The sequence below is a fragment of the Oncorhynchus masou genome, chromosome 6, assembly GCF_036934945.1.
Source record: "Oncorhynchus masou masou isolate Uvic2021 chromosome 6, UVic_Omas_1.1, whole genome shotgun sequence".
Classification (NCBI taxonomy): domain Eukaryota; kingdom Metazoa; phylum Chordata; class Actinopteri; order Salmoniformes; family Salmonidae; genus Oncorhynchus; species Oncorhynchus masou.
Genome location: NC_088217.1, coordinates 64,635,559 through 64,660,113, shown reverse-complemented (window position 1 = coordinate 64,660,113; position 24,555 = coordinate 64,635,559). Strand labels below are relative to the sequence as shown.

Here is a 24,555-nt window from a genome sequence, read left to right as displayed (position 1 = left end):
GGAAGCACCAGCATTTCGCTACACTCGCAATTACATCTGATAACGATGTGTATGTGACCAATAAAATGTGAAATAAAAGTACTGAGTAAAGGGTCTGAATACTCATGTAAATTAAATTTTTCCTTTTTTTAATGTTTGCAAAAATGTTGTTTTAAAAAAAATAACTTTTGCTTTGTCATTATGGGGCATTGTGTGTAGATTGATGAGGGGGGAAACGATTTAATCAACTTTTGAATAAGGCTGTAACATAAGAAAATTTGGAAAAAGTCAAGGGGTCTGAATACTTTATATATTCACTGTATAATGTACACACATATTATTTCAGTTTGTGACTGGTTGACTTTTTTTCAATATTATAAAAACCTTTTATAAACCATGGCAACTTTGCCATGTTGATCTGAGCCTTGCATTTGGAAAACCACGAGTTTCTGAATTTCGGCTGTGGCAGATGCACCTCCCTGACTTCACTCCTCGACTTTCATCTAATCGGTTGCTTAAGCCATACCACTCAAATACGTAAACAATCTGAGGCCCAGATTTACTAAATTTTTGTACTGGACTGATGCCTTTTTTTTATCAAAAGGGGATTAAACAATGAAGACCGAATCAAAGAGGTCAAATAAAGAGAAAGAAAGCATATAAAGTATAAATGAATGAAGACTGTTTCATGTTTTAGCTGAATTGTTTAGATTTTATGCCTTTCTGAAAAAAAGCTGCAAAATGTTGCACCTGGTGCAGATGCAGAGTAAAACTGGCCCTGGAAGTTTACTTGTTCACCAAAAAAGTGCCGCTTTTTTGCTATTGTTTGAATCCCAGATTGCCCACTTACCACAGAATGTTGGCCAAATTCAATTGGTCTGGCTATAGGCCTACAGTCAGGTAACCGTGGTCAGTGGTACAAAATAAAATACAATCCAAAAGAAAGCAGACAACAATTATATTTAACATCATTTTTATTTTATTTTGAACAAAATTTTAATAAATGTTTCTGCATTTCTCTTACGTTCAAAAAAGATGACTTTCGAGACGCATTATAAATTATTTCATCAAACTCTTTTGTAGAAAAAGAAAAGATAATTGCAAACTAAAGCATCTATCTTATGATAATATGACAATAGTAAGATAAATAAGGTATCTGTGTTCATTTTTTTTTTACCATTTTCATCATAATTCCCACCTTTTTTTTCATTATTTTCCTTGCGCACACCTATCACACCTTTTCCCAATCCTCTCTCCTACTGATCTGACTTACAATGCTGTAGACAGTTCTTAACAAGGTCCAACTTCAAACGAAGTACAACATTAAAAGGCTTTATAAAGCATGCATAAAGTCTTCATAAGCACTACATACTGCAGATGCTTATAAAGCCTTTAAAGGTTGTAGTTTGTTTGAAGTGAGACCATTAACAGAAAATGCAACTAAAAACAAACACAAAAAAGCTTTCCCTAAAAAGAAAAACAGAAAAATCTTGAATATCTCACTTCTCTAGGACATATTTACACCAGTTAACACTCCAGTTGTTCAACTGAAGTACAATGCATATGGCATAACATGTCATTCAACATCGTTTTTTTTTTTCTTCAGAAAAATGATTACACAAACCATTGTGCAGACAAACTCTCTGTTGAATCACAAAAACATCAGTTTTATCACAACCATTGTGCCAAATGTGTTGTACATCAGTTGTGCAACTTGAGTGCTGTATATATGGGGCCAGACAGGGGTAGGACATCTGCATAGATCCACAAAATTCAGATCATGAATGTTTGGGGGAGTTTGTTGGAGGTTATTTCTACAGAGAGGCGGTTACATCCGCTGCTGTCTTTTGGGGGAATAAAGTAAATGTGAGGGAAACAATAAAGTCATGTTGTTGATTGATGGTTACAAAGAATAGCTCACCTCGATGAATGTCTGTGAGAAAATCAACTGTTACGAGAACCTAAGGGGGAAAAAGTAGAATGTGAAAAGGCTAAAGCACCTTTCAGAGTGAAGTTTCCCCTAGATAAAGATCTAGGATCAGTTTCCCTCCCACAATTCTAACACCTAACCATTAGTGGGTAAAATGCTAAACTGACCCAAGATCAGCGTATTGAAGAAACGTCACCCTAATCCTCAGATTGATATCTTCATACCCGAGTATGGTTGACTTCAGAGTTATTCCGGCAGTACTGATTATATGTACGTGTAGAAAAAACAAAGTTGCCATAATATGCACTACTCAGTTGAATGGAAAGGATAAGACAGGGATGTCAAGGTCAAAGGTGAAAGCATAAGGAGCCTATCAGATGTCTTCCCCTACATGCCATATCAATGAGTACCGGTTAGCAGCAGTCACACCAACGGAAGTAAATACAGTATGTAGAGCCAGCCCTTGAAAACTCCTTACACAAATGCCTACTAGCTAAGGCCTTAGCTCTGTGTAAAGATACAAGGTTATTATCTTGGTCACAATGATAATGAGGTCAAATAGAGACAAAGAGGAAAGGGTATGTATGATGAATCCTGGGTTCAAATTGTGTCCGTTTTCTGTCAAATGTGTTGAGCATTTGATTGAGCTTGTCTGGAGATACCACATGGGCAGGGTTTTCATTTATACTTTTGGGACAATCCCATTGGGTACATTGAGCCAGGCAAGCTCAATCGAGTGCAGCTAAAATATTTCAAAGAGAACAAATACTATTTGAACCCAGGTCTGGGTATGGTTGATCTTTTCAATGCTACTCGACTAGCACTTTCACATGTAAAAACAACTCAGTAAGAGATATATTTTGTTTCGATGTGTTCCTGTGTCTCCCCTTGTGACACCTGTCCCACTGTGTGAAGAGAACTGGCTGTAATGTACTGGTATGACTTACCAGAGACTTATATTGAGAAATATATGAGTCAAATATAAAAGTCAGACGTACAGTTCTAGGACGTACTGCTTTAGAAAAACAGAGTCTATCTAAGCCAACAGATGACTTGATTTGAGGTAAATTGAGCTTTGTTGATCTGATGTCCCCTTTGGGCCCATCACATACAAACACATGGACACAGTATAATGAGAGAGAAACTTATTGGCTCAAATAATATGAACTCCGAGGTACACTGAAGCCAATTGGTGGGACAGTTTTGAATCCAGGTGACGAGACCTCCACTGCTACCCTATTCACACTACTGAGCCAAGCTAAGATGAGCAGAGCTGTACTGTACTGCACTGGCCTGGTTACACATTCAGCATATTTGCTGGAACCATGCAACCGTGTAAAGAAAATAATCCAAGCGAGAACAATACGGTTCAGGTCGGCAAAATAGTGCAAAAAGGCATACTACACCTGCTCTTCACTGGCTCTGGATTAGAGTTATATGTACTGCCATGAGAGTAGCCTGTTACGACTGATATTTTCAATGTACCCACCAGGACAGGCGGGGATCTATATGTGTTTGCTCTTTCTGTTTGTGAGTGTTTGAGTTAAGACTATTGTTAGCATATCCACTGTCTGTTACCTCAAAAGAAGCTAAAGGTTACTGGTGATGAGAGGGGTGGATAAAAATACACAGGTTGGTGATACCTTTTTCAATATCCTCTGCCTTTTATATGTTCTAAGACAACCAATTCACATTCCAATAAACTCCACAAACAACTGAAACAAGGAGGAGAGAGAAAATGATATTGTACATTCTGATGAAACAAGAGACAGAAAAGGTAAACTCAGGTTTAGATTGACACGGTGATATGATATTGATCCTTTGGTCTGAGGTGTGTTGGTTCCGCCCATGTCGTCGCCTCTCCACATGACTACAATTACCAGCATCCTTTGCTCCTGGTAAATTGCTCTCACTTCCTGTGGCCCAATGAGGCTTTAACAGCACATACCAGGGACCTTCCAGGGTTCTCTCTGAACAGAGACGCAGCAGCCAGAACTGGTCAGAACCGGTTTTTCAACTCACTCACCCAGATAAAACCCTGACTTTTTTTTGCAATTTTTATCCATTATTCCTCACTGGAGGAGCTTTCCTCCAGGGGGAAAATGGCCGCCACACCGACGACCCCAGTGGAATTGTGGGATGCGGTGGTGATGGTGACTACAGTGTGCAGCAGAACAAAGACCAGCAGGCACAGCTTCAGCCGGCCGCTGCTGCTGCACAGTCTGGTGGGTGTGGCAGCCGAGGTGACTGATGTCGACACCCCCTGTTGGTGATGGCAGGAGGGTGTTGGAGTCCTTTTCAGCGTCCCACGGGAGCGGTTGTCCGGTTTAGAATCCCACCGGACGTCGCAGCACTCTGCCTGGCTGTTGGGCTGCCCATGGCTCCCCAGTAGCCCTGTGAGGGATGAAGAGAGTAGTGGCTAAACACTGATATAAGTCATAAATGCTCATGTCACTGTGCATCCCTCTCATGCATCCCTGTGTGTCTGTATCATCCATGCCTGTGTCTGATGATGATGACAAACTCAATTTCCCTAATACCAATAAAGTGTATTCATTCATTCAGATGACCCACAATAAGCTAAATAAACGACCCAGCCGAGTTCCAGCCTTACTTGCAGTGTGCTAATGCAGTGTTTTGTTGCAATGTATCACCAAAAAAAGACATATTACCATGTGCATAAGAGCATAAATACCAGTCAGTATGCACGATTAAACCATAATCTTCATACAACTCAACTATCAGTATCATTATGTCATAATTGTTGTATCATAACCTAACAATAATGACCCTATACTGAACTCAAAATGAAAAAAATTCACATTTTGTACCGACCCCATACTACAGCATGGTAAATATAATCTACACCGTTGCCCACCAGGACACCTACAGCACCTGATGGAAGGCCAAAAAGATCATCAAGGACAACAACCACCCGAGCCACTGCCTGTTCACCCCGCTACCATCCAGAAGGCGAGGTCAGTACAGGTGCATCAAAGCTGGGACCGAGAGACTGAAAAATAGCTTCTATCTCAAGGCCACCAGACTGTTAAACAGCCATCATTAACACAGAGAGGCTGCTGCCAACATACAGACCTGAAATCATTGGCCACTTTAATAAATAGATCACTACTCACTTTAATAATGTTCATATATCTTGCATTACTCATCCCATCTGTTTCATCTTGCCTGTGGCACTCAGTAATCACCCATCCATATATTTGTTTTATTTGTTTAACCAGGCAAGTCAGTTAAGAACAAAGTCTTATTTCCAGACTACCCTAGATAACACTGGGCCAATTGTGTACCACCCTATGGGACTCCCAATCAAAGCTGGATGTGATGCAGCCTGGATTTGAACCAGGTACTGTAGTGATGCTTCTTGCACTACAATGCAGTGCCTTAGACCACTGCGCCACTCGGGAACCCCAAAATGTGTATATTTATATATATATATATGTATATATTCTTATTCTATCCCTTTACTTAGATGTGTGTGTATTAGGTGGTTGTTGTGGAATTGTTAGATTACTTGTTAGATTTTACTGCACAGTCAGAACTAGAAGAACAAGCATTTCGCTACACTCGCAATAACATCTGCTAACCATGTGTATGTGACCAATGAAATGTGGTTTGATTTGATGTCACGCCTTGTGTAATCTCTTTTCAAAGCAACTGCCAGTTCACACTAAAGGAAGACATCAAATGAGCAGCAGAAAAACAGGGATCTCAAAAGGCAAAGCCTACCATTTAATCGCTGATGCACAAGTAATAAAAAAAAAATCAAAGGCTATTCTAATTACGGTATTGAAATACTTGAAACTTTGAGGGCTGGGTGAAGAAATGACAGAGCACCCCACTGAGATCAAATCAGGACAGGGTAGGTCATGTTATTCTGGTTCTGCTCTGATCCTTGTGGAGTATTAAAATACTACCCTGTAGTTGTAGCCCATCACAGTGATATCTCAGCAAATCACTTTACACTTAGATGGAAGTGTCATTGATTTTACTATCACTGCCTTATGTGGCAGCTAGATGTCGCCAGTGACAAGTACTATAATTCATTTTTGGCTATGTTCCCAGAGTTCAAAACCATACAACTTTATCAATACCACTGAAAAGTAATAATTCAAAGCATCATTAGGGGCACAAGAGCACTATTACATATATCCTCCAACATACAATTCCATCTAAATTCCATCTAAATTCCTAAATTGAGTACATTGCAAAATTAATTTACCCAAACCAATCTATCCTAGATCTATGGCGCATCTCAGCTAAACAGCATAGCCCTAGAGTGGATATACGCCCACCTGTATAAGCTGTGGCTACAAATTACACTTGATTGATTGATTGACTGACTGATTGATCAGTCCACACCACCACACCCACCTGTACATATGAAGCTGGGGCTTCCTCCATGGATGAGATCATCGTTGTCCGGCAGTATGAAGGGACACCTCTGCTGAACCTCCAAGCAGTACTGGAGACATGGTACTGTCCTCCCACAATGCCTCTGTGTGGTGGGGAAATACTGTGCACACAGCCACGGTTTGTAGGCAACCTTAGAGGTAGAAGATAGAGCATGTTAGTTAAACCAAATGAAACCCATATGTAAATGCAAACAACTTAAAGGGGAAGTTCAGTTTTAGCCATCATAAATAAGCAAACTATTACTTTGACATCAAGACTAAGCTATGTCTGTTCAATAGCAAAGGTCTCAGTGGTCTGTATGGCTCTGAATGTTAGTAAATAACATCCATCCTATCTTCAAAACGAGAGATTTTTCAGTACACATGTTTCCAGAAAATACTATAGGCATTATTCAGAAACAGACATTCAACCATTTCTCACAGATCTTGCAAAATTCCATTTTATGTGATTCAGACTTATTTTAGCTTTATTCTACTAGGCAAGTCAGTTAAGAACAAATTTTTATTTTCAATGACGGCCTAGGAACAGTGGGTTAACTGCCTGTTCAGGGGCAGAACGACAGATTTTGTACCTTGTCAGCTCGGGGATTTGAACTTGCAACTTTTCGGTTACTAGTCCAATGCTCTAACCACTAGGCTACACTGCCGCCCCTTATAAGTTGATATGTGTGAGAGATACATGACTATAAAATACAACCAGATGCCAATCACCATTTGTCAATGTTAACCACCCATGACATGTGACTAAATCATATTTGTTGTGATTAGGAATGCTTTGATTAAATTAAAGTATCTCGAGGAGAATAAGGATTTGTGGCAGTGTGCCCTAGCTGAGGCAAGTTTCCTCTCATACTACAGTACTTGTACTTATGTCCTGCCTTTTATACTTATACTACTTTAATACTTACCTGATACGTAAAAGGAGTATATGAAAACAATATGAAAAGAATAGCAGAAGGTATAGAATTGCAAAATTCCAGTAACTTTCCCATAATCCTGGTTGGAAGAGGATTGGTATTAGGAGGAAATAAACAGGAAGTAGCCTATGGCAATCCTCCAACAGCGACTTCTGGAAAACTGGGACATTTTTGGAAAGTTACTGGAATTTTGAAAAGGATTTTGAATTCAATGACTCTACTAATTACTGTTTAGTACATTGTATTTGGAATCACCTGGGCCTGTACTGGGCCTGTATTCATAAAGCTTTCAGTACTTCAGCACTCCTGGAGCAGCAGGTAGCCTAGTGCATTGGGCCAGTAACCGAAAGCTCGCTGGATCAAATCCCTGAGCTGACAAAGTAAAAATCTGTTATTTTCTTCCTAGGCCTTCATTGTAAATACAAATGTGTTCTCAATTGACTTGCCTAGTTAAAAAAAAAGGTTAAAATAAAACTCCTACTCTTGCTACTATGACCTATATACAACCAGCAGAGGGGAATGTCTCCTCCTAATTCATCCTCAGGATAAGGTTCTCTAATACCCAGCCAAACCCCATAACGTATGACATTTACCTTAGTACATACATACATACATTGGTAGTCCCAGTGGGAATCAAACCCACAACCCTGGCGTTACAAGTACCATTCACTACCAACTGAGCCACACAATACCATTCATAGTGCTGCTACTGCCAATGTACTGTACAATTGACTCTGGCCTTAAACAAATCGATGGCCCCCCTCCCACAGTGCAATCTCCCTTTCTCCCAGTAGACGACACTACCTTCACACAAAAATGCATAATGTACCTATCAGAGTTTGACTGTTAAAAACAAAACAAAAAAATCACATACACGTTTATGTTATTGCGTGTGTAGCGAAATGCTTGTGTTCCTAGTTCCAATAGTGCAGTAGTATCTAACAATTCACAGCAGTACACAAACATCTAAAAGTATCACATCAAGCCGTGGTTAGGAGTCCCATATGGCATCGCATGACCGGCCCAGCGTCGTCTGGGTTTGGCCGGGGTAGGCCGTCATTGTAAATAAGAATTTGTTCTAAACTGACTTGCCTAGTTAAATAAAGTTTACATTTTTTTTTAAATCTAATTAAAAAAGAATGTAATTAAGAAATATATAATTATTAGGAAGAGGATTGTTGGAGTGGCATTGACTAAAATACAGCAGAACAAAGTATAGACATATTAAATTAGCAAAGCAGTATGTAAAGTCCAAGCTAAGCTCCTTTGCTTTGTTGACGTTGAGTGAGAGGTTATTTTCCTGGCACCACTCCGCCAGGGCCCTCACCTCCTCCCTGTGGGCTGTCTCGTCATTGTTGGTAATCAGACTGTTTAGTTAGTGGTTCAACGGATCAGTCTATCTAGGCCCACACAATAGTAAAGGTCAGGGGATCAGAGCTGACAAAGCTTCCGAGAGTTGTAGTGTAAATTAGTCTTAGAGCACGCTAAACAGCGATAATGATGATATCGACCCGAACGGCCAGTGTTATTGGCTGAGAGCCAAGGTCAGAATTTAAGTGTCACTTTTTCCAATGGCTTCAGCATGGCCATGCTCCAATCAGAGGAGCATCAATAAAGAGTGAAAAAGGCAAGTGATTAACAACTGGTGCAATAATATTGGTCATGTTCAGGAGTGTGCAAAACACTAAATGTTGCAGGTAGAAATGCCACGAATAAAGCAGACATTATTCCTTACCCTACATATACTGTATGAGAGGCATGTCAGTTCTCATAATGTATTTCTAACTGAACGTTCCATAACATTGTGCAGTGCTGAATGCCACCCTGGAGTAACCTGAACACAACTTTACCAAAGAAGAATAATAATAATAATCATCATCATCACTCATTCTCCATCTGGGACGCAAACCATACACCACTCTTTTACATCACCAAACACAGGGGTTTTTGAGCACATGCACACAGGCATGGACCCACCCACACACTCTCACTCTCACACACACAGACACACACTCACTCACTCATCTGTTCACACACCCTCATCTGTTCCCACACACCCTCAGGAACATGGTTAGATAAAGCTATGTCTGTATAAACTGTGAATAAATATACATCAGCTTTCCCAAGGACATCACTGTTTCAGCACCATGGACAGCATCTATCAGGTTACATCAGCCTTCCACAAGTGACTGTAAAGCGGTATTGTCCATTTCAGCACCATCTTCAGCTTCGACCAGGCCTCCCACAAAACTGTCTGTAGAGCTCATAGAAATAGTATCTGTGACATCATGGGCAGCGCCATTGTGGCTATTTTCATTTTAAGGTAGTCCATTTATTTATTTATTATTTTGTGTTTGAAAAAAGCAGAAAGCTAATATTGGTGATTCACAGGAGCCTACAGTGCTGGAGTCGTGAACCAAATATTGCGTGTCATTCAATTATTGTGGCCATTTGATGGTGATCCTTTGTAGCCCATTGGGTGGAGCATGGTGCTTGCAATGCCAGGATAGTGGGTTTGAGTCCTGGGACCAACAATATGTAAAATGTATACACACATGACTATAAGTCGCTTTGGATAAAAGTGTTTGCTAAATGCCATGTATTCTTATATTATGACGGTGATATAGCTTAAAGCCATACGCTTTCGTCACGCAGCCGCCATTTTGAAACGAACGCGAGGTGGGAAATCCTATGGGGGAACCCCGGAAGTCAAAACAACAATTGTATGGACTTCTAGTTTTTCAAGTTTGAAGTTTTAATGTCACGTGCACATAGTTTACAACTGTTGCCGGCTATAACATTGACTTATATTGATAAATGGCAGATGAAGATGTCAGACTGCCCAAGGCAGTCCAACTAAAAGGTTACAGTAACTGGATCGAGGGTCACATTAACGATGTAGAAGGTAAGATTGTATGTACGTGTTTTTGCAGCCAGTTTGTTGCTAGCTCAGTAGCTAGCTAGCTTTCTATAGCTACCGTAACGTTGTAGGTTGAAAAAGGTGTGAAATTGATATTTTAACATAACTTAATTGACAATATTACAGAATACTTTCAGCTATTGATACTTACAACCATTGTAGCTAAGTAGTTAATGTTCCCTGTTGTTGTTGTGCTTGTCATCTTGACTCGTCCAATGGTTTCACAGTCAGGAGTGAGTCAGGCAGGTGCGAAAGAATGAGCTTTACATAATTCAGATAGTTTGCTGGTCAGTTAGGTAAGTGGGGGTGTCAATTGAGTATGGCAATTTCTTCTTGCAAATTAATAAGAAAGTGTGGTTGTATGCATTCTAGTCGTGCGCTGGGATGCCATGAACCACGGAATCCACATATAGGTACTGCATGTGTGTAAAAACCTACCCAATTCCCATTTTCATTTAAATCCAGAAAAAATGCAATAGTAAATCATCAATAGCCATTCTGCCATGCTCAAAATGTCGCTGAAAATGACACCAACTTTATATTCAGCCTGTTTCAGTTCCAACATGATTTCAAATCTGCTTGCCAAACACGCTGCTGAAATGCAAATGGTTTATGGATCTTCAATTAGATTTAGTAGACCCAAATTGAATCATTTTGGCCCTACCAGTTACAATGAAAACACTTTTTTTTTTTTAAACTATCACTACTGAAAACCCTGAAATCTATCCAATAATCAAACACGTTGTTTTCAATTTCAGGTATGTAGCCTTTTTTGTATTGTTCTGCTTTTGGTTTCTGCTTTGTTATAGCTTAAGTTAATGCATTATAAAATTGTATGGACAATCCATATCATTATATGTTCTTATTTGTGTGTCCCTTAGGGTGTATTAAAATAAATATTAGGTTGTCTTGTCTAACCCAACTCTGTTTTTACTTTGTTTCCAGGTAGAGTTCTCTCCTGAAAGTCCATTCATCATGGAGACTAAATAGAACTGCAAAGCGGGCCAGGGACAGTGCAACCATGCCATTGGTTTACTGTACACCGTGGCGCATTACATTAAAATGGGCTAACCGTCTTTTCCACCAACAGAGAGCAAATCATCCTTGCCTCAAACATGGCACATTCCCACACATATGTCAGGTCTGCAGTCAAAACCTCTTAATACAGTTCAAATATTGAACGTTAAGCCACCAAAGAAAGACATTGCACCTGCCAACAAGATCCGGAGGACTTGTGAGTGGATTGTGCCAAACCTCTATTGTCCATTCCCTACACCATTCCCCAGTAAGGAGTTTGCAAGAAACGTCCTGCAAAACCTTGCAGCAAATTCGAAGCAACTGCCAGATGGAAACCTTGCTGGCCTCAAACACAGAGCAATAGTATGTGTCTTCTGAGTATGGTGAGCTGCCCTTTGGATCCGGACTGTTTTGCTGGATGCAAGTACCTGACCAATAGAGAAGATGGAATCAATTGTATTCATCACATGCTTTGTAACAACAGGTGTAGAAAATGCAGAGAGAAAGAAAATAGATAAATAATAGACAAGTAATAGCACATGGTAATAATAAATACACAATACATAGTTATATATACATGGGATACCAGTACTGAGTCAATGTGCAGGGGAACGTGTTAATTGAGGTAGATACTGTATATAACTAGGAATAAAGTGACTAGGCAACAGGAAAAAAGTTAGTGCAGAAAGGGTCAATGCAGATAGTCCAGGCAGCTTTTTGGTAAACCAAAATGGCCTGTTAATCCATCTGGCTCTGCGGCCTTGTGAATGTTAATCTGTTTAAAGGTCTTACTCACATAGGCTACAGAGAGCGTGATCGTACAGTTGTCCAGAACACCTGGTGCTCTCATGCATGGTTTAGTGTTGCTTGCTTCGAAGCGAGCTTAGAAGACATCTAGCTCATCTGGGCAGATCGTGGTTGGGTTTTCCTTTGTAAATCTGTGATTGTTTGCAAGCCCTGCCACATCCAACAAGAGTCAGAGCCAGTATAGTAGGATTCGATCTTAGTTCTGTATTGAGGCTTTGCCTGGTTGATGGCTCGTCAGAGGTTGTAGCGGGATTTCTTATAAATGTCGGGATTTTATGTCTTGCTTCTTGAAAGCAACAGCTCAAGCCTTTAGCTCAGTGCAGATGTTTCCTGTAATCCATGGCTTCTGGTTGGGATATGTATGTACGACGGTCCCTATGGGGACATTGTTGTCGATGCACTTATTAATGAAGCCAGTGTCTGATGTGGTAAACTCCTTTTTAAAAAAAGGTAGGGGAGTGGATCAGAAAACCAGTCATTAACTGGATTGACCACAAATTGCCTCTTGCAGTGCAACACATCTCCTTTGCATAGAGTTGATCAGGCTGTTGATTGTGGTCTGTGGAATGTTGTGAAGTTGCTGGATATTGGCGGGAACTGGAACATGCTGTTGTACATGTAGATCCAGAGCATCTCGGACATGCTCAATGGGTGACATATATGGTGAGAGTGCAGGCATTGAAGAACGTGGGACATTTTCAGTTTCTAGGAACTGTGTACAGATCCTTGCTACATGGGGCCGTGCATTATCATACTGAAACTTGAGGTGATGGCGGCGGAGGAATGGCACGACAATAGGCCTCAGGATCTCGTCATGGTACCTATGTGCATTCAAACTGCCATCAATAAAATGTAATTGTGTTCATTGTCCAAAGCTTATGCCTGCCTATACCATAACCCCACAACCACCATGGGCACTCTGTTCACGACGTTTACATCAGCAAACAGCTCGCCCGGTACAGTTAATACCGTGATTCATACATGAAGAGCACACTTCTCCAGCGTGCCAGTGGCAATCGAAGGTGACAATTTGCCCACTGAAGTCGCTTACGACGCCGAATTTCAGTCAGGTCAAGACCCCAGTGAGGACAACGAGCACACAGAAGACCGTACCTAAGACGGTTACTGATGGGTTCTTGTGCAGAAATTCTTTGTTTGTGCAAATCCAAATTTTCATCAGCTGTCTGGGTGGCTGGTCTCAGATGATCCTGCAGTTGAAGAAGCCAGATTTGGAGGTCCTGGGCTGGCGTGGTTACACATGATGTGCGGTTATGAGGCCGGTTGGGACATACTGCCAAATTCTCTAAAACAAGTAGAGAAATGAACATTCAGTTATCTGGCAACAGCTCTGGTGGACATTCCTGCAGTCAGCATGACAATTGTATATCACCTCAAAACTTCAGACATCTGTGGCATTGTGTTGTATGACAAAACTGCACATTTCAGAGGGGCCATTAATTGTCCCCAACTGTCACGACCCCCGCTGAAGTCGGCTCCTCTCCTTGTTCGGGCGGTGCTCGGCGGTCGACGTCACCGGTCTTCTAGCCATCGTCGCTCCACCTTCCATTTTCCATTTGTTTTATCTTGTTTTCCCGCACACCTGGTTTACAGCCCCTCATCACTCTATGTGTATATTATCCTCTGTTCCCCCCCATATCTGTGTGTTTAATTGTTCGTTACGTTTATTGTGACGCATCAGGCTGTATTTTTCCAGATATTGTTTTGAACCCGTGGTATTGTATTGTTGTACATTATTTTGTGTGACCAGTGCACTATTCGCTTTTGCCTTTGGCTGGAGTGCTGTGACGCTGTTGCATCCGACTGATTTGCTTCTGCCAATTAAAGTGTGCCTGTTCACTCATCTCTGCTCTCCTGCACCTGACTCCAGTTGACCAGTTGTGCAGACAGTCTGACACCAACACAAGATGCACCTGTGTAATGATAATGCTGTTTAATCAGCTTCTTGATATGCCACACCTGTCAGGTGGATGGATTATCTTGGCAACGGATAAATGTTCACTAACAGGGATGTAAACAAATTTGTGCACATCATTTGAGAGAAATAAGCTTTTTGTTCGTATGGACAATTCCTCTGATGTTTTATTTCAGCTCATGAAACATGGGACCAACACTTTACATGTTGCGTTTATATTTTTGTTCAACGCATATTTCCTGAGCTTTCTTATATCTGCAAGATATAGGACAGAAACTTCAAAACCTTTTTCCTTATTTATTTTTTGACTGTCTTGCCATTTATGAATGTGTTATTCAATGCTTTTGGGGGTTAAATTCAATATTTTATACATTTTTTATATATATATTTTTGGGTCCTAACATTTTAAATCAAACAGCTGAGTAGCTGAACGATGGGACTAAAAACAAACAAAACTAATGTAAAATATTCTGTGTCTGTAAAATGTATATAGTATGTATAAGCTGGAAGTAGAAGCCTAAGTGTTGTTGTCCAATAGTTTACTCAAATTATGCAAAGGGTGGTAGAGAGTGTGTGTGTATATATATATATATATATATATATATATATATATATATATATATATTAGCTCAAAAAAATAAAGGGAACACTAAAATAACACATCCTAGATCTGAATGAATTAAATATTCTTATTAAATACTTTTTTCTTTACATAGTTGAATGTGCTGACAACAAAATCACACAAAAATGATCAATGGAAATCAAATGTATCAACCCATGGAGGTCTGGATTTGGAGTCACACTCAACATTAAAGTGGAAAACCACACTACAGGCTGATCCAACTTTGATGTAATGTCCTTAAAACAAGTCAAAATGAGGCTCAGTAGTGTGTGTGGCCTCCACGTGCCTGTATGACCTCCCTACAATGCCTGGGCATGCTCCTGATGAGGTGGCAGATGGTCTCCTGAGGGATCTCCTCCCAGACCTGGACTAAAGCATCCGCCAATTCCTGGAAAGTCTGTAGTGCCACCCCACACCATGACTGACCCACCGCCAAACCGGTCATGCTGGAGGATGTTGCAGGCAGCAGAACGTTCTCCACGGCATCTCCAGACTCTGTCACGTCTGTCACGTGCTCAGTGTGAACCTGCTTTCATCTGTGAAGTGCACAAGGCGCCAGTGGCGAATTTGCCAATCTTAGTGTTCTCTGGCAAATGCCAAACGTCCTGCACGGTGTTGGGCTGGAAGCACAACCCCCAACTGTGGACGTCGGGCCCTCATACCACCCTCGTGGAGTCTGTTTCTGACCGTTTGAACGGACACATGCACATTTGTGGCCTGCTGGAGGTCATTTTGCAGGGCTCTGGCAGTGCACCTCCTGCTCGTCCTTGCACAAAGGCGGAGGTAGCGGTCCTGCTGCTGGGTTGTTGCCCTCCTACGGCCTCCTCCACGTCTCCTGATGTACTGGCCTGTCTCCTGGTAGCGCCTCCATGCTCTGGACACTACGCTGACAGACACAGCAAACCTTCTTGCCACAGCTCGCATTGATGTGCTATTCTGGATGAGCTGCACTACCTGAGCCACTTGTGTGGGTTGTAGACTCCGTCTCATGCTACCACTAGAGTGAAAGCACCGCCAGCATTCAAAAGTGACCAAAACATCAGCCAGGAAGCATAGGAACTGAGAAGTGGTCTGTGGTCACCTCCTGCAGAACCACTCCTTTATTGGGGGTGTCTTGCTAATTGCCTATAATTTCCACCTGTTGTCTATTCCATTTGCACAAAAGCATGTGAAATGTATTGTCAATCAGTGTTGCTTCCGAAGTGGACAGTTTGATTTCACAGAAGTGTGATTGACTTGGAGTTACATTGTGTTGTTTAAGTGTTCCCTTTATTTTTTGAGCAGTGTATATTTATATTACAGTACCAGTCAAAAGTTTGGACACACCTACTCATTAAAGGGTTTTTCTTTATTTTACTATTTTCTACAATATAGAATAATAGTTAAGACATCAAAACTGTGAAATATTACATTTGGAAACATATAGTAACCAGAAAAGTGTAAAACAAATGTAAATATATATCTATATATTTGAGATTCTTCAAAGTAGCCACCATTTGCCTTGATGACAGCTTTGCACGCTCTTGGCATTCTCTCAAGCAAATTAGTGAGGAATGCACTTCAATTAACAGGTGTGCCTTGTTAAAAGTTAATTGTAAAATTTCTTTCCTTCTTAATGCGTTTGAGCCAATCAGTTCTGTTGTGACAAAGTAAGGGGGGTAAAAACCATCAAGCCCTATCAGGAAACTGGCTCTCACGAGGACCGCCACAGGAAAGGAAGACCCAGAGTTACCTCTGCTGCAGAGGATACGTTCATTAGATTTCCCAGCCTCTGTTAATTGTAGCTCAAATAAATGCTTCACCGAGTTCAAGTAACAGACACATCTCAACATCAATTGTTCAGAGGAGACTGCATGAATCAGGCCTTCATAGTCGAATTACTGTGAAGAAACCACTACTAAAGAACACCAATAATAAGAAGAGACTTGCTTGTGCCAAGAAACACAAGCAATGGACATTAGACCGGCGGAAATCTGTCTGGTCTGATGAGTCCAAATTTACCAATCACTGTGTCTTTGTGAGACACAGAGTAGATGAGCGGATGATCTCTACGTAGTTCTCACCATGAAGCATGGAGGAGGAGGTGTGGTGGTGATGGTGACACTGTCAGTGATTTATTTAGAATTCAAGGCACACGTAACCAGCATGGCTAACACAGCATTCTGCAGCGATAAACCATCCCATCTGGTTTGGGCTTAGTGGGACTATCATTTGTTTTTCAACAGGACAATGACCCAAACACACCTCCAGTGTGTGTAAGGGCTATTTGACCAAGAAGGAGAATGATGGAGTGCTGCATCAGATGACCTGGCCTCCACAATCACCAGACCTCAACCAAATTGAGATGGTTTGGGATGAGTTAGACCGTAAAGTGAAGGAAAAGCAGCCGTCATATGTGGGAACTATTTCAAGGCTGTTGGAAAAGCATTCCAAGTGACTACCTCGTGAAGCTGGTTGACAGAATGCAAAGCTGTCAACAAGGCAAACATATTTTGATTTGTTTAACACTTTTTGGTTACTACATGATTCCATAAGTGTTATTACATAGTTTTGATGTCTTCACTATTATTCTACAATGTAGAAAATAGTACAAATAAAGAAAAACCCTTGAATGACTCGGTGTGTCTAAGCTTTTGACTGGTATATCTATTTACCTCAAAAATATATGAGGGGTTGAAAATGATGCAGACAATTACATTGATAGAAGCCACAATCTATCTTCAAATTTAAAGCTTTCTAAACCCTAAACATAAAAAAAGCTAAATTATCCATGGTATGATCTTAAAACAATTACATTTGTCAACTTAGACCCCCCCCCTCCCCCTTTGACTCTTAAGAATTAGATAGTGACCAAATTCATATAAATTAATTAATGAAGCAAATATTTGTCTTACTTCTTAACTGCACTGTTGGGAATGGGCTCGTAACTAAGCATTTCACTGTGAAGTCTACGCCTGCTGTAATTCGGTGTATATTACCAATACAATTTGATTTGATTTTGAGTATAGTCATGAAACTTGCACTTGAGAGCGTGTCTGCAGTCAGATACATTGCCATGGGAGAAATTACTGGCTTCCGGATCAATGCTATTTCAAGGATCTCACTACTGCTTTTTGCACTTGTCCAGCATCAGTTACAACACCAGAAATAGCACAGACATTAGGTCAAGCTGTTCCAGCACAACAAAAATAACATCTTGACCCGACTTGGAACAACTTTGGATCTGAAGTGGGTGGATTGTTGAGCCTAGTCAAAACATAGCTTCTGTGTGCATCTTTCTTTCATAAAGCCCTCATCTTACTCAGTAGGCGATACACTAGGCTAGATTAGGCTACCGTCCTTACAGATCAGTGGTTACAGTAGTCAGGAGTTTTCCTAATGGCACCATATGGACTGCTCCCTATATAGTGCACTATATTTGGGCCCAGGTCAAAATATATATAGGGAATAGGGAGCCATATTGAGAAGCACTATGTGATTATGAAATCTCTGCTTCTTTCACTGTAGTCACCCAATGCTAGGATGGCAAGAGTTAAGGTACAAAAGGGCCACAAATGTGCAACGAGTTGCTCTTTATGTGGTCCTTTAAGTGTGAGATGTGTCAACAACAGAAAAACCTGTAAGCTCTATCTGCGCAAATACCTTTTAACTTGCTGCTATACGGTTCTATTTGCAATGCAATCACACAATGATGGGTTGTCAATCAAAAATAATTGTATGTACGGCGACATGCTTATTGAGTCATGAAAGAGGAAGACTTCACAAAACAGTTATGAAATCTGGGACTTGGAAAAATACAAATGATCTCAAAGCTATACATTTTGCAGATAGAACCTTATAATACCATGTCCTTGATAATTCGTATAATAGGTTTTGGTCCTCTTTTTAAATTACTTCAATTTTTTTTCACCTCTTTTTCAGAAGGATAGCCATAACGTAAGCTCTTTATGGTAAAAACAAATAAATACAAGTGCCTTAGAGCATGTTTAAGGCCCTTGGGAGAGGCATTGCTTTTGTTGTCTTGTCCTATGTATATCAATACCAAATCCTCCATGGAGGTTTAACTGGCAAGTAGTTTACTGTCTTTGAGTGACAGAGACCAGAAAAATGTATCAGTTTACTAATCCAGTGCTAAGCTTTAGCAATGTTGCTACTTATCCATAGGATATAATGTATTTGTCATTTTCGGTAATTATCGCTTAAACAAATGTGTGATGAACATGAATTCATATATTTGATGTGATTAGAAGGAAGGGAGGGTATTCTCTTTATTTCATCATTAAATGTCTTTACTTTTTCCAAATGAACTTAAATAATCAAAAAGGTAACCATAAGGTTGAACCCAGATTTACATTTCAGGGATTGAAGAGGGGGTCTGGCGTTTGCACGTGACTTGAGTTTTCAATTGCTATTAATCAATAGTGCACTGTCCTATGGGACTCCCAATGATGGCCGGATGGGATACAGCGTGGATTTGAACCAGGGACTTTAGTGACGCATCTTGCACTGCCTTAGACCGCTGCGGCACTCGGGAGCCCATTTCAAAATGGGTTACGAAACGAGAATTCACAAAAAATACAGTTCTGAGACCTGGGACGTGAAAAGTTTGATGCTCAATATCTCAGAACTATGCTTGCACATATCTCAGATCTATACTTTGCGCAGATAGAACCTTATATTCCCAAGGTCTCGCAGTGTGAACGACAACACCTCGGATATGTTCCCAGCATAGAAATACATGGGTGGGTACCCATGAGAGTGCAGTCAAATTGCCATGGAGTGAGGGGATTTCCCCATACAATTATATTTATATGGTTCCCATTCATTAATGTGGACAAATAACTATTGTCGGTGCACCTGTGTGTGTGCTTGATTGCATAATGGAATGAATAGCCTAGTGCCTTCAATGGGTTTCAGTATCGTTTCAAGCGACCTTTTCCATGCATTGATGACCATCACCAATACACATTCTGACCAATCAGGATCCAGATGGGATTAGTCACCTATATCCACTGCTTTAACGGCCAGAGAGAGGGAGAGAGAGTGAGGGGGGGTTAAGACATGGCCAGTGTAGACACTCCACTATGTTTAATGCCTTGCAAGGGAAGTTCCTCTTTTAAGCTATACACACACGCACACAAACTGATAGGTTATACACTGCATTTGGAAAGTATTCAGACCCCTTGACTTTTCCCACATTTTGTTGCTGTACAGCCTTATCCTAAAATTGATTAGTGTATTTCCCTCATCCGTTTACACACAATGCCCAATAATGACAAAACAAAAACAGGATTTTAGAATTTTTTGCTAATTTATTCAATATTTTAAAAAAAACGTATCGCAATTACCTAAGTATTCAGACCCTTTACGCAGTGCATTGTTGAAGCACCTTTGGCAGCAATTAAAGCCTTGAGTCTTCTTGGGTATGACTCTACAAGCTTGGCACACCCGTATTGGGGGAATTTCTCACATTCTCCTCTGCAGATCCTCTCAAGCTGTGTCAGGTTGGATGGGAAGTGTTGCTGCACAGCAAATTTCAGGTCTCTCCAAAGATGATAGATCGGGTTCAAGTTTGGGCTCTGGATGGGCCACTCAAGGAAATTCAATCCTGAAGCCACTCCTGCATTGTCTTGGCTATGTGCTTATAGTTGTTGTCCTGTTGGAAGGTGAACCTTCACCCCAGTCTGAGGTCTCGAGCGCTCGGAAGCAGATTTTCATCAAGGATTTCTCTAAACTTTTCTCCTTTCAAATATGCCTCAATCTTGACTAGTCACCCAGTCCCTGCCACTGAAAAATATCCCCACAGCATGATACTGCCACCACCATGCTTCACCGTAGATATGGTGCCAGGTTTCCTACAGAAGTGACGCTTGTCATTCAGGCCAAATAGTTACATTTTAGTTTCATCAGTTCAGATAATCTTTTTTGTCATGGTCTGAGAGTCTTTAGGTGCCTTTTGGCAAACTCCAAGCAGGCTGTCATGTGCCTTTTACTGAGGAGTGATTTCGTCTGGCCACTAACATAAAGGCCTGATTGGTGGAATGCTGCAGAGATGGTTGTCCTTCTGGAATGTTCTAGCATCTCTGCAGAGGAACTCTAGAGCTTTGTCAGAGTTACCATCGGGTTCTTGGTCACCTTCCTGACCAAGGCCCTTCTAACCTCGATTTCTCAGTTTGGCTGGGATGCCAGCTCCAGGAAGAGTCTTGGTGGTTCCAAACATCTTCCATTTAAGAATGATAGAGGCCAATGTGTTCTTGGAGAACTTCAATGCTACAGAAATGTTTTGGTACCCTTCCCCAGATCTGTTCCTCAACACAACCCTGTCTCGGCGCTCTACGAACAATTCCTTTGACCTCATGGCTTGGTTTTTGCTCTGACATGAACTGTCAACTGTGGGACCTTATATAGACAGGTGTGTGCCTTTCCAAATCATGTCCAATCAATTTAATTTACCACAGGTGGACTCCAATCAAGTTGTGGAAACATCACAAGGATGATCATAGGATGCCCCCAAGGTCAATTTCAAGTCTCATAGCAAAGGGTCTGAATACTTACGTTAATAAGATGCATCTGTTTTTTATTTGTAATACATTTGGCAACATCTAAAATACAGTTTTTGCTTTGTCACCACGTGGTATTGTGTGGAGATTGCTGAGGATTTTTCTTTATTTAATCAATTTTAGAATAAGGCTGTAATGTCGCAAAATGTGGAAAATGTCAAGGGGTCTGAATAGATTTTGATGGCACGGTATATACAAAACTATTTGGACACCCCTTCAAAAAAGTGGATTTGACCATTTCTGCCACACCCGTTGCTGACAGTAGTATAAAATTGAGCACACAACCATGCAATCTCCATAGACCAACATTGGCAGTAGAATGACCTTACTGAAGAGCTCAGTGACTTTCAACGTGGCTATCTTTCCAACAAGTGATTTCATCAAATTTCTGTCCTGCTAGAGCTTCCCCGGTTAATGTAATAGCTGATATTTTGAAGTGGAAATGTTTAGGAGCAACAGCGGCTCAGCCGTCTGTTCTCGATAGTCTGGTGGACTGATCTGGGTTTGGCGGATGCCAGGAGAACTCTACCTGCCCAAATGCATAGTGCCAACTAAAGTTTGGTGGAGGAGGAATAGTGGTCTGGGACTGTTTTTCAAATCAAATCTAATTTTATTGGTCACATACACATGGTTAGCAGATGTTAATGCGAGTTTAGCGAGACGTTTGTGCTTGTAATTCTGACAGTGCAGTAATATCTAACAAGTAATCGAATAATTCCCCAACAACTACCTAATACACACAAATCTAAAAGGGGTGACTGAGAATGTGTACGGATGAGCGATGGCTGAGCGGGATAGGCACGGTGCAATAGATGACATAGAATACAGTATATACATTTGATATGAGTAATGTAAGATATGTAAACATTATTACAGTGGCATTATTTAAAGTGGCATTGTTTAAAGTGACTAGTGATCCATTTGTTAAAGGGGCTAGAGATTGGGTCTCAATGTAGGCAGCAGCCTCTCTGAGTTAGTGATTGCTGTTGAGCAGCCTGATGGCCTTGAGATAGTTCAGTCTCTCGGTCCCAGCTTTGATGCACCTGTACTGACCTCGCCTCCTAGATGGTAGTGGGGTGAACAGGCAGTGGCTCAGTTGGTTGTTGTTCTTGATTATGTTTTTGGCCTTCCTGTGACATCGGGTGCTATAGGTACCTTGGAGGGCAGGCAGTTTTCCCCCGGTGATGCGTTGTGCAGACCGCACCACCCTCTGGAGAGCCTTGCGGTTGAGGGTGGTGCAGTTGCCGTACCAGGCTGTGATACTGCCCGACAGAATGCTCTCGATTGTGCATCTGTAAAAGTTAGTAAGGGTTTTGGGTGACAAGCCAAATTTCTTCACCACACTATCTGTGTGGGTGGACCATTTCAGTGCATCTGTGATGTGTACGCAGAGGAACTTAAAACTTTCCACCTTCTCCAGTGCTGTCCCTTCAATGTGGATAGGGGGGTGTTGCCTCTGCTGTTTGTGAAGTCCACGATCATCTCTTTTGTTTTGTTGGCGTTGAGTGGGAGGTTGTTTTCCTGACACTACACTCAGAGTGCCCTCACCTCCTCCCTATAGGCTGTCTTGTCGTTGTTGGTAATCAAGCCCACGACTGCTGTGTCGTCGGCAAACTTGACGATTGAGTTGGAGGTGTGCATGGCCATGCATTCGTGCATGAACAGGGAGTACAGGAGTGGGCTGAGCACGCACCCTTGTGGAGCCCCCTTGTTCAGGGTCAACTAAATGGAAATGTTGTTTCCAACCTTCACCACCTGGGGGCGGCCCGTCAGAAAGTCCAGGACCTAAAAGCACAGGGCGGGGTTGAGACCCAGGGCCTCAAGCTTGATGATGAGCTTGGAGGGTACTATGGTGTTGAATTCTGAGTTGTAGTCAATTAACAGCATTCTTGCATACAGTATACAAACAAACACATACACAGATATTGAGTTGTACCCCACCCCCCTCACCCTTTTTTTCCTCAAAAGTGTTCCACAGGGATGCTGGCCCATGTTGACGCCAATGCTTTCCACAGTCATGTCAAGTTGGCTGGATGTCCTTTGGGTGGTGGAATGTTCTTGATACACATGGGCAACTGTTGAGTGTGGAAGACCCAGCAGAGTTGCAGTTGTTGACACAAACCGGTGAGCCTGGCACCAACTACCATATCCCATTCAAAGGCACTAAAATATGTTTTCTTGCCCATTCACCCTCTGAACGGCACGCATACACAATTATCCATGTGTCAAAAGTATCAAGGCTTCAAATGTAACTAAAATAATTACCCAAAAGTAATTATTTATCATGAGGGCCATAAACAATAGCTAGTAATGCTACATACTCTAAGAAAGGTTAAAATCTCATAGCTATAAATTGCTGAGGTGTCGTCACTTTTGAGGACAGAAGCTCAAGTACAGAAGACCGTACAAATATACAAATATGAAAATGATTTTTTTGTATGATGTATTTCCTATTCAACAAAACTACGTAAGGCTTTAAATGACTTCTATTTTTCTAAATATTTGTATAATCAATTTATTAAATTAATAACTATAAGATTTCACCTTCCTTATAACTGTAAAATACCTTGTATATTTAGTGCTCCAGAAAATTTGCATATTTTTTAAAGGTCTCTCTTGATCAACACATCTGCTCCCATCGATGTGAACGTCTCATAGAGCTGTAACTTGGCTTCCTGAACACATTAGGAACTTGCCTTTCATCTCATATTAATATTGTCCATCTATGACAAACAGAAAGTTCATATATTTATTTTTTTATGTATTCATTATTTCTGAATACTGGCTATAAATTGATCTCTGAATGTGGTACAGCGATGAAGCCACTCTCTCCTGCTGGGTTGTGATGTATGGATTCCAGGCATATGTGTTGTTAGTGGATGTGAAGTAGGAGTTGATGGACATTCAGAAGAGTGAATTATATGGTAGAAGAGACATCCCAGCTTCAAGTGGTGTCAAATTTCAATCAACGGTGTAAACAGATTGACTTATAAATTAAAATGTAGGTCAAACCCGGTACCAGAACAGCGCAGGTCCCATAAACCATGGGATTTACATCAGAGGTTAAAAATCCTTCCTTAACATGTCCTCTCCTTCATCTGCAGTGATTGGAGTGGATTTAACAAGTGACATCAATAAGGGATCATAGCTTTCACCTGGATTCACCTGGTCGGTTTATGTCATTAAATTCAGTGTACTTACACACAACACGTGATTGTAAAGTGATGTTTAAACTCAAACTCTATCCTACAGGCAACCCATTGTGTTGATAAAGCAGTTTGATCAATGAAGAACACACACACAGGACACAAACACTATACACAATAGTAGACACAAGTGTTTTTGGAGATTACATTATTTTTTACTACTCCACACATTTGCATTTAGATTATAAAGAAGAACTGATGACAAAGAAGAACTCTCTCTGCCTCTCACTC

The 24,555-nt window shown here is 41.0% G+C and overlaps 1 protein-coding gene across 1 annotated transcript in view; it reads right to left on the bottom strand.

The window, feature by feature from the left end:
- Nucleotides 1-953: 953 nt before the first annotated feature.
- nalf1a (NALCN channel auxiliary factor 1a) overlaps nt 954-24,555 on the bottom strand; it is a 69,967-nt gene continuing 46,365 nt past the window's right edge. The window contains exons 2-3 of the mRNA XM_064969383.1: nt 6,302-6,473; nt 954-4,303 (exon numbers count right to left, since the gene is read on the bottom strand). Of these exons, the coding sequence (XP_064825455.1) occupies nt 3,975-4,303; nt 6,302-6,473 (501 nt within the window). The 3' untranslated portion in view covers nt 954-3,974. The remainder of the gene's footprint in view (nt 4,304-6,301; nt 6,474-24,555) is intronic.